General features: G+C 39.6%; 1 protein-coding gene across 1 annotated transcript in view; it reads right to left on the bottom strand.

Moving 5' to 3' along the window:
* The window catches only part of Cps1 (carbamoyl-phosphate synthase 1), a 111594-nt gene that overhangs the window by 36184 nt on the left and 63392 nt on the right, over positions 1 to 12018 (bottom strand). The window contains exons 22-24 of the mRNA XM_051154156.1: positions 3362 to 3503; positions 2038 to 2103; positions 1552 to 1615 (exon numbers count right to left, since the gene is read on the bottom strand). Of these exons, the coding sequence (XP_051010113.1) occupies positions 1552 to 1615; positions 2038 to 2103; positions 3362 to 3503 (272 nt within the window). The remainder of the gene's footprint in view (positions 1 to 1551; positions 1616 to 2037; positions 2104 to 3361; positions 3504 to 12018) is intronic.

Genomic DNA, 12018 nt, shown 5'->3' on the forward strand with positions numbered 1-12018 from the left:
CCTTTCAACAAAACCTTTAAAATAAAACCTCAAACCTGTTTACAAGCTTTGTTACTCTTAAGAGAATGGGGACTAATTTCACAATAATAAAATGTTGGTTTGATTTATACTTAAACTAAGTACTAGGTATCTCCATGTTTGAAGAATTCTGGGCCTCAATGTCAATGGGAAATAATTAACCGTAAAAAAATAAATAAATAAACTTCCTTTAATGAAGGAAACTCAGAGCACATATTCTGACCTCAAGGTGCTCAAGAGCTAGGTCAGCAATGAGAACACCTGAGACCTTCCCTTGGTCCTTCCACTCCATCACCCTGAGAGAGCTAGCCAGCAGTCCCTGGGGTGACGTGCACCTCTGACACATCTCCATTGATTGAAGAGTCCTGTCTTTTCCAAGACTGAGTAGCCATCTCTGAACTGATCTGAAGCATAACAAAAGTCTAAATGACTCAAAACACCGCTCTGCCGGGCTGCCATGGGAAGCAGTGTACATGTAGGAGCTCTCTGCACTAGCACATTGTCCTTTAAAAAGTCCTGTCAAAATATGTCACCCCACTTGCAGAAGAAGCGTGCACCTTATTGTCAAGGACACACTTGGTCGTCAGTTTGCCTAGTCTTCTCTGAACCACAATGCAATGTCCCAGAAATATATGAGTCACCAAAAATGTCGAGGTTGAAAAGAAATGTTCCCCGTCTCCAAAAACCAAAAAGAAAAAAAAAACTAAAACAACAACAACAAAAAAAAAAAAAAAAAAAAAAAAAAAAGAGAGAGAGAAAGAGAGAAAGAAAAAAAAGAAATGTTCCAAGGAGAAGACCTTAGGTGGCCATGAAAGTTTTTAGCTTGTGGTGCAGCCATAAGCCAAGTATCATGATACAAACAGGCAAAGCTCCCATGAATCTGTTGGGAACATGATCCCTAACACAACAGTGTTTGGAGGTGAGGCCTTTGAAAAGTGGCCCCTGTATGATTAGATTCCTGCTTTAGGATCAGCCTTTGGTGGGGAGTTTGGTTTCTTTATGCCCTTCTTTCTGAGCAAGAGTGATAGACACAAAAGGATGATAGAAAGGGAGATCGAGCTTCCCCCTATGGGGCTGCCTTGCCTGGCCTCAGCGGATGAGGAGGAGCTCAGTCCTGATAAGGCTTGATGTGCTGGGGTGAGTTGGTGTGGCAGGCGAGGGGTGGGGGTCCCCTTTTCTGAGGAGAAGGGAAGGGGATGGGGAAGAGGGTGGGGGAAAGGGACCTGGGAAGAGGGGGTAGGGGCTACCATTGGGATGTAAAGTGAATATATAAATTCAAAAGAAAGAAAGAAAAAGAAAGAAAGAAAAGAAAATGAGGTCGAATTTGTAGTTGAGATTTGTGCTTGAATCCCATGTTTTTGCCACTAATTGTGCTTCATAAGCTTAAATACTATTTCTCTGGATCTCAGTTTGCTAACTGTAAAGCATTTATATAATAGCATATGGTTGGGGAACTCTTAGAATAATGGAATCAATATTTATAAAGGGCATTAGGAAAACTGTAACATCTCAGTAAACATGTTATCACATTACCAATGTGATATGGACCACAGCCCAGCACCATTATTCCATGTTCATCAAATTTGATATCGTGCTCCTGAGGGGAAAAAAATAGAAAATATTGAAATTATAATGTTATTATTCCATCTAATTAAACTACTTGCCCCATCTCTAAGTATGACTCGCTCATACAGACCTCTATTAGTCTGAGGAAATCCCTAAGTACAAAGTGCTGCAGAGCTCACAGAAGCTCTACGTACTTTTATATTGATGTAGCTAAATGTTTGTAAATTGGTCGTTAGAATACAGCACAGTCAAATGTCCTCTCACACGCGTGACTTTGTCCTTAAGGCAATTCCTAGCAGGATGGGCACAGAAACTCCTCGTGGCATCCGCCCCTCACGATGCCACTTGTATTACCAAGGTCAGCAGATAACCAGAGGTGAAAACATGCATTCCCTGACATGGGATACCCCTAAGCCCAGAGGGCTCTGCGTGTGGCATTTGTGTGGCTCCTACCTGGCCATTGTAGGTAACATACAAGTAGTTTGTTACTGAAGGGTATTCTGCAGCCAATGTATCAATCTGCAAGAGAAAAGGAATTACGTGATAAGGATGGTATGCTTTCCACTGCAGTTTTTAAAGACTGTAAGTTTTGTGCCGCTTTCACATTTCTTTAATGTCTAGTACTTTCAAATAAAAGGACATAAAAAGCTAAATACAATCAAGTCACTAATTCTGAAAACTAAAGCGACAAAGGAAACAACAATATAATCTAGTGGTCACTTGAGCAGTTAATAACTAGACATCTCTCAGTGCTTCCTGGAATGCTGCAGTAGTACCGCCCACATAAAATGCTCATAAGTCACGAGGGCCACTTACCCAGCCAGGTACCTAAAGCAGCTACATATGAAACCTAAGTCAGACCAAAGTGACCTATATGGAGGGGTGCCTGCAAATCAATGTATAGGATTTAAGTTAGTGATAGCATTAACGGGTTACACAAATGCCATAAAGCACAAAGAGGCAGTGGGGAATCTGAACTCACTGGACATAATTGGAGAAAGTGAATCAATTCTACTCTCAAGGGCCACTAGCTCAGCTTAGTGAGCAAGAATACGGGGCTGACAGGGCAAGCTGGTGCAAAGCTGGCAAGAAAGAAGAAAGGTAATAATCGCTGAGCAGAAAATATTTAGAATCCAGTTTGTGACCTAAGGACTTCCATGTGTGCCCTGAGCCCACAGAGAAAAGTCAATGATTCTACAGGACAAAGAGCAGCTGGTGGTACTTTAAGCCAAGGCACTCCTTCCATTAAAAGGAAGTGAGGGAAAAAAAGGCCAACCAAGTGGCATACCTATGAATGTTCACACGTGATTGTCATGAATAGATGAGGTCCTTACATCCAGCCCCATCACAATGAATACTGAATGAGCCATAATGATAGCACATTTAAAACAAAGCGTTGCCGTTTTAAAAAGTTAGATCCTAAAGAGATAATGATTTTTTTTTTCTCCCCAGGGGCTCAGCCCCTATGCGGATCCATATATTATTGCACCAAGGTTTCCTGTCACTACATATATGTTTGGACATAGGTCAAAAGCAGAGATAATTTTGGTTTCTTCATTTAAAGCATAGGATTCACACTTTCTTTACGTCTCATTGCCCCTCTATCCTTTTCACTTTATGCAGGATTCACCGCTGTGCTGAGTAAACCTAAGAATGTCGTGGACATCAATCAAATAAAAGTGGACTCATTTTCTAGGCACTCTTCGTTAATGATTATTCTGAAATGATGCCTACATTTCAAAATAGAAGTCCTTAGTAGAAAGAGATGTCACATTACCTGTTTAACCCAGGGGTGGATGTTTTTCTTTAATCTCAGCTCTCTTGTCTGGGCTTCGGTCAGTCCTAAACACTTTGAAATCTGCTTGTCTGAGAACCCGATCTCCTTGGCCTTTCTCAGGGTTTCTTCTGTAACAGACTCACTGGGATTTAATGGGGGGAAAAAAGACTGAAGCTTAGACCAAACACAAGGACCATAAGAAACAGTGAACTGTTTCATTTCAAATGCACTAAATATCCTTATATATTCCATCTCCTAGCATATCCATATTCCTGTCTCTTTATGTTACAAAAATACTTAAACATATAACCCATAATTCTCTCAGCCCTTCTGAGGCCTCTGACATGGGCAATGCTGGCATCTCTGTAAACCCCAGGTTTCACAGCCTATTCTCTCTCTCTCTCTCTCTCTCTCTCTCTCTCTCTCTCTCTCTCTCTCTCTCTCTCTCTCTCTGTCTCTCTCTCTGTCTCTCTCTCTCTCTCTCTCTCCCCCTCCCTCCCTCCCTCCATGTTCCCCACCCCAGATCTCTTTCTTTACAATGGTTCTAATGAACTTTCATGTTTGGAACTAGAGACTTCCATTTATTCAACCGTTGGTTGGTTGGTTGGTTGGTTGGTTTGATTTGGTTTCTCAAGACAGAGTTTCTCTGTGCAACCTTGGCTAACATGGACTCACTTTGTAGACTTGACCTTGAACTCATAGTGATCTGCCTGCCTCTGCCTCCTGAGTGCTGGGATTAAGTGTGCCACCATGCCCTACCCTGTTTTATATCCATTGCAACTGGTGTGCCTTTTTGTCAAGGCTCTGCCTTTTGACACCTACTCTAGCCAGACCATATTTCATCCCTGTGCATATTTATCCACTGGTCATGGGGTCTATTAATCTAGCTACATGATGATTCCTAAATCTGTGGCTTTTCTTCCCAGTGTCTGAATTTTACTCTAGGTCTTCATGTGTGTAGAATGAGAATCTCCTTGACTTGGTTGTTCCAACATTACACAGCGCTGCACACTCTCTCCATAAAGTGCTCCCTTATCAGATTATTTCTAAAACATAGCACATTATCTGGCCCATGGACAGCACTTAACAAATGTTTATTAAATAAATAAAATTATTAGTGTAATTTTTGGTGTAACAGAAAAGATACAACGTGATTAAATCCACCTTATAACTAAATTCCAAAACCAATAGAAAAATAATTGATAAAGAGCTAAGGTGCATAAAAATAAAATGCTACTGTAAACCATCTATTACCCAATACCTGAGGGCTGCTGCCAGCAGTAGCTGACACAATAAAATTAAATTACAGCAGTTAGATATTCAATACAATGAAACTGAAACATAAAGTGATAGCAGAAGATCTTGCTCTTACTAAATAAAACATTTTTTTTTTGCAAAAACTCTAATAGAATATAACTGAGAAGGAGGATAGCTATTGGTAAATTTCCTGTGTTCCAGTAAACAGTCCAGTTCTAATTCAGGCAAGCGACCATAATTAAACCTACATGGAGTTAGAGAGAAGACTCAGGGGCTAAGAGCATTAAGAGCACTTGCTGCCCTTGAAGAGGACCTGAGCTCAGTTCCGGCACATACACAGAAGCTCACAGAGTGTGTAATTGCTGTTACAGGGCATCAGGAGCCATCTTCTAGCTGCTGCACGTACCAGGAAGTACACACATAATGTACATGTACACATATATACATGCAGCTAAAATACTCATATGTATAGAATCAAAGCAAATAATTTTTAAAATAGACATAAAATGAGGAACTTTGTGAATAAGTAGTCAACAGGAATGGGAGAGGATAAGAGAGGGCCATGAGTGACTGGTAAAAGTCATCAAAATAAAGACATGTTTGAAATTATCAAAGATCAAAGAATAAAATAATTTTAAAATAAATTATTTCAAGTGGCAAGGGAGCAGTATAAAAACTTAAAGACATCATTTAAAACTCTGCGCACTATAAAAGTGCTATTATTAGACAACTGTAATACATACCACAAATGCAGTGTGTTAAAATGGACACAGTGAATATTGTGAACATTGTGAGCATTTCCTATCTACACTGTGCATTTTAAAATGAAACACATGCTCTATGTCCCCAGAACACATGTGAGCATTTGAGGCTACTGCCCTCATCTCTCATATGTGTACTGTCTTCAGTGCCAGACAGTGCTCACAGAAAGTAGGTATTTGTCAATATGTATTTCATCCTCTTCCATGGGTGAGTGGATTAAGACCAAAAGAGAGCCAGGGCTAAACACTTTGTCTCGTGAAAGTTTGCTTCCCTATATCTTGGAGACCCCCCTCTGAACAGACTAGGGGGTATCTATAAGAAGAAATCAATTATAACTGTATTAAAAATAAACCTTTTCCTTCAACTAAGAAAGAATATATCTGAATTAAATCATTTGTACTTTTACCTGTTTTAATCTTTACCTTTTTATTAATGAATATTAATTCATTAATATTCACACACACTATTTTCATAGGTTTTAATATCAATTTTGGTGTAGGCTATCTTGTCTTTGACTTGCCCAAGTCTATTCTTTTTCTTGTTGGACCTAAATATCCTTCTGTCTCTAATCAGGACATTGCTCCCAGTGCCTTGAATTTGCTGTTTAATTGCTGTTTAGAGTTTTAACATACACAGGTTTCAATATGTATTTTGTTATAGAAATGTATTTTCAGAGAAAGTTTTTGAATTACTGATACTTCTATTGTTAGACACTGAGGTATGGTAAGCCCTTTGCTACATGCTCAAGAGCTGTGCTGTATGGTATGCAAGCCTCTAGTCAACTGGCTTTTTCATAAACTTAAAATTTACATCTGTAGTCACTCACATTTCAGTTTGCTTAATGGCCACCCAAAGCTATTAGCCACTCTACCCAACTATCCAATACATATAATATTCTTCCTAGAAATCTATGCTGGACGCCCAAGGAATTACAAAAGAATAGTTGATGGAAAGGAATGATGGAGATTCAAACTAACTCATGTAGGGATAAGCTACATGGGACAACGTGAGGTGAAAGGGAAGAGATAGTGGGTAGGGGGTTGCGTGTAAGAAGTCTGATGGCAGCAGAGGGCTGAGAAGATAAATGCAAAGAAAGTTCAGCTCTCTACAGGTGAAGATGGTGACAGACACTCAACAAGCAAGGGCAACTGTGTGTGAATTAACCTAGAGCAGCCAGGATCGTGGCAAGTGTGGAAATCTTCTGATAATCTAGAGCTAGAACATGCATAGGAAACTGAACAGGGAGCAGTGGAGCATGTCCACTGTTGTCCTGTCACCGGTGCTTTCATGCTTGATGAGCCTGGGCATGTTTCTGGAATGAATGACAGGACATAAAATCCAGAATGTTTACATTCTAAGTGGTCACAGTGTCTTGGAGATAGACAAACAGCCATTAGTGTGCCTGTACTATACAGGAGCTATTCTGAAAGGCACCCCTGCCTAAAATAAGCTCTGTGCAGTTCTTACCAGGTGACAATTTTGAAGCAAATGCATCAAGGTAGAACTGCACAGTGCATATTTTAGGCTCATGAGCTGATTCATAGTAAACAAGCAAACTTTTTAACATTGACTATTCAGTGACTAGGTCAACAGTAGACAAGATATTTTGGCATGTCTTGAAAATTAGAGCTCATCAAAGAAGACCGACTACTACATCAGTGTCCATAACCATAAATGAACGCAAATAATAAGTAGCTGTGTTCGTGTAAAGTCCACGAAGGACTTTTATAGGTTTTCACTCATGGATACCCAGCTATTAATTTCTACTTTTAAACATGAAACATCATAAAGCAATTTTCAGTCCTCTTCACTGAGAAACTGAGGTTAATCCTAAACCCACCATAGCAATTAAAAAGACAGGCAAAGTTAGCTTTGCCTTTCCCAAGTTGGAAGCTGCCTGATTGATTACAAGTACTCTAACCACCAAGACAGATAACAGGATAGCTCTGTCTACCACCATCTTTGATTCTGTGGGGAAAAATGGTGGGCTGGCATGTCATTGCACGCAGAAGAAAACTAACTTTATTTCCAACTGGTTCTAGTGCAAAATTTTATTTTGTACTCCATTACAATAATGTAAGAGAGGAGACAATTTAAGACATGAATCATTAGCTTCAGGCCAGTGAAACAAATAAAGTTAAACTTCCTCAGAGTTGGAGTCAGGATGAGTAATCCTGGCTAATATTGAGGTAGGATTACTCCTTACTTAGACCCCTTTGAGTCAAAGACTCTTTCACAGGGGCCACCTAAGACCATTGGAAAACACGGGTGTTTACATTATGATTCATATGAGTAGCCATGTTATAGTTATGACGTACCAATGAAACTAATTTTGTGGTAGGGGTGTCACCACCACATGAGAAACTGTATTAAGGGGTTGCAGTGTTAGGAAGGCTGAGAACCACTGTCCTAAACATGTACCTCCCTATAACAACCTCAGAGGTACCATCTCCCTATAACAACCTTAGAGAAAACCAGGTTCTTTTCTGCCCACACCTATGTTTTGTCTGCTGAACAAAACTTTCATCATCACCTCAAGAAGTTTATTCTCTCTCTCTCTCTCTCTCTCTCTCTCTCTCTCTCTCTCTCTCTCTCTCTCTCTCTCTCTCTCTTTCTCTCTCTCCCTCCCCTCCCTCCTTCCCTCCTTCCCTCCCTCCCTCCTTCCCTCCTTCCCTCCCTCCCTCCTGTCAAACTATTTAGAGAAAAGGAATGTAGCAATTTTATTTTTCCAAAAGATGATTTTAAAATCTTCATTTGGAACACACACAAAGCGCAGTAATTACTAAAGGAAATATAACTGCTTAATTTGTATTCAAAGCTGTATTCTGATACCTTCACTAAGGGATGCTCTATTTCTGTTCTGTTATAAATCAAAGGAGCATTGTACTCAGCTATCTGGTGACCAGTGAGCTCAGAGCCCTGAGGTACAGGGCTCTTAAATGTGTGCGATAAATGACCCTTCTGTTACTGACTTGTGTGTGAGCTGGATCTGGTTTATTTTCACTCTCTTAAACATATATATACTAAATCTATATTACAGAGCTACATCTTCTAAAATATGTTATAGATACAACTTTTTCCTCTTTTTTACATATACATTTATATTTATATATTTATTTATATATATATATAATATATATATATATATATATATATATATATATATATATATATATATTAAACTGCCTACAGCAAAAAGAACCACGAGACATTGACAGGCACAGTTTGATGCCTGATCAGTCACCCAACTCTCTCTATAACATTGAAGCATAATCTTCAGCCTTATGGCCCAATATATCTGACAGACATATTTGCCAAGACAGGATAAGGAAGTCTTCAATAGATACAACTTTTATTTCCCCAACCTGCTTCCCCCTGCCCCCCACAGTTCAAGGGTAGAGTGTACAAAGGGCAGTCTTTTATCATTTCATAGTAAAATCTACATGATAAAACAGAGACCCACCTGGTGGCTAAGACACAGCTCTCTTGAAATTCCTAACTTCTTTCTACTTAGCAGCGCAGAATTAGAGGTAAAACATCTTAAACCAGGACAGTGGGAGTTTTTACACACTCTGCTGTAATCTTTTACTGGTTAGACACTATGGGTCAGCCTCTCTGGCAGGAATCCTCTTGTGTGTTCTCTGGGTTATAAACAATACAAGCTTTTCTCTCTCTTTCCCAGATTCCCAGTGTGGATTCTGCTGCTACTGTTGTTGTTGTTGTTTAAAATTCTACCCTGTAATCTCAGAAACTTCCTCCACTCACACTTGGTCTTCAATAATAAATGATGAAAGGAAATGGAATAAGTTCTCCTTAATAAGGAAATTTTCACCTGGCTCAGAGCAGCTGGGGAAATCTATTAACAGACTGGAGGAGCGCCTGCAGCATGGCAATTGCCAGGGGAGCCGTGCACTCGAGGGGTCCTCTCTGCCACTTGACTGCTTGTCTCTGATCCACCAACTCACAAGTCATACTAAACAAATTTCCTTCCATATTACACAGGCTCTCATATGAGAATGAGCACTCTGCTCAACCTACAATTATGGGATGGACCTGCAATTCAATTGTTGTCCTTTCTCTTATGAAAAATGAGAGGCAGAAGCTGGGAGCTCCATAGTCCTGCTGCTCAGTAAGTGACCCCAGGTTTAATAAGAAAAGAGAACTGATTGGCAGGTCTTCATCCTCCAAACCCTCGTCTACTTCTCCGTCGGGTTTGCACAACATTGCTAGTAATTTTTGGCATCTGGAAATATTAATGCCATGCTCCAATCACACTAATATCACTGGTGGAAAGATTATTTCTCATCGTATTTCCTTCCTTTGGGCAAAGAGGCCATGCCTATATCCTTAACAGAACTACAGAAGATGTTTTGCAAAATCATGAGTGGTGTTCAGAAAAGCAGAAGATTAAAAGAGGACACCGCAAGGTGAGTGTTATTAAGCTGTCTTCCTTTCTGATAGTACCATGGTGTGTTCCTCTGTAGCAATGGGGTCTTTGAAGGAATGTAAAACCTCCATCCAGTGCCCACAGGAAAGCACAGCATCTTGGAACTGATCTAGTGGGATCTGAGCCAAGCTGGCATTAATGATGCAATCGTGTCGGAAGTACTGGTTCTCAACAGACAGCATCCTGTGAAACTGCACTTTAGCTTAAAAGACACAAACTATTCTGACAGCTCCTTATGATACTGTAGTGTTTTAAATACTCTATTTCTAGTTCCTCTATCCTATGCTATCACCTGTCTTCCTTTTTACAATTTTCTGCTTATTTTGTGATTCTGGGGGTTGAACCCAATGCCTTGGGTAGCTAGATAAATATATTACCACTTTTTTTTTAACATCCTCAGTCCTATATTCGTTTTTAACTAAAATTTAGATTCCCTGGTTATTCAGAAATACTATATCAGCTCCGACCTGTTAAGGCCCCTCATATTCTATCAACCTTAATAATGTAATTTTCCTTGAAATGTTAATACCAAAGTACTAATTATGGCCAGGTGTGGTGTGATATAAGCCTTTATACCTCTAGGGAGTTAGAAGCAGGCAGATCTGTGAGTTTGAGGCTAACCTGGTCTACACAATGACTTCCAGAAAAGCCAGAGCTATATAATTACATAATTGAGAGATTATATATGTGTGTGTGTGTGTGTGTGTGTGTGTGTGTGTGTGTGTGTATTACTAATTATGGCAAATATACTGGTACAGTTATTATAATTATAATCCTTCATAAACCACATTTTATTTATCAGTGATAATTCACTGAAAATACTTGAACTCTTTATGTCTCTGCCTATGATTCAATAAAGATGAAAATCAAGTAAAAAACTAACAAAAAAAGAACATCATACATCTAAGTATATCTAAAAGGTTCTTTTTGAGTCCATGGAGCAAACTTCCAATGGCCTTCACCTGAGTCATTGGAACCAAAGGCAAAGTCCATACAATGGAGTGCTGCTTTAGTCTCAATTAACACAATTAACTTTTACTTTAAATTAAAACTACCACCACACACAAAAATAGATTAAGTAAATAAAATCCTGTTTTCCATAAATATAGGTTTCAAATTTATATCTCACAGATTAAAAAAAAAAAAAAAAAAAAAAAAAAAAGGATCATCCAAAGCCCTGGCAGGAAACCAAGACTTGCTATTCTTTGATGTTATTTATAATCTGTTGTTTCAATAAAAAGTCTGTTTGAAGATCCTTTATGTTAAAACCAGGTAATGCTTCAACAGAGTGCTTTTTTTTTTTTAAACATCACACATGTCCTACTAAGCAACAAGCATCCAACTTCAAAGCATACATGACTTTGACTGACTTCTGGCAACTAGCAATATACTGCCAATCTTCATCTCTGCTAAGGAAAAGAAAAAGAAGGGAGAGGGTGACGGAGGGAGGGACGCCTAAGAGATAAAACGACGCACAGGTACAGTCTCAGCACACCACCAGCAAGGTCATAGGTGGTTCACCGAGGCAACTGCAAGAACAAAAAAAGTGGAAAACAATGAAACAAGATGAGGAAAAGGAAAGTGGGAAAGGCTCATTAGCGCTAACCAGAAAGTCTCCTAGATCAGGGCCACATCTCCGCCACCTAAGTAGCTATCCTAGGTCTCATTCTTGCATCCAGCCCTTCAGGCAGTGAGGAACGTTATAGTTTTCACTCTTTGAAAATGGACATTGGAATTGTGAAGGGAATGTTCCTGGGCATTTTGGGTACCAACATGAGGCATACTCCACCTCTGTGGTTTTATGCGCTGTTATGGCGTCTCGGGTATTATTGACCAGGTCAAAACACCCTCGCACTCAACAGCCTCCATCATTTTAACAGTTTGATTTCCGTTCTCCTTTTATTGTTTTACTCAATAGGCTCATGCACTATTCTCTGTATACAGATAAGTGAATATGTCAAAAGTTACTATTAATAAAGCAAACGTTTTAAAGGATATCCTCTGAGATCTCCGTGCCTTTAAAAACTGTTTACGTCTTCTCAAGATGGCCTTTGGAGCTTGTTCCCCGTCAAGCTCCCTGTATGCTCCCCAGAAGAGCTATAGAAAAGGGCATATTCACTACAGTACTTCTGCTCCAAGTGAGGTCAACTATTCCAGCGGGAAAACCGAGCAATCACAACACGACAGCTGA

This window comes from Acomys russatus, chromosome 12 (genome assembly GCF_903995435.1).
Source record: "Acomys russatus chromosome 12, mAcoRus1.1, whole genome shotgun sequence".
Taxonomy (NCBI): Eukaryota; Metazoa; Chordata; class Mammalia; order Rodentia; family Muridae; genus Acomys; species Acomys russatus.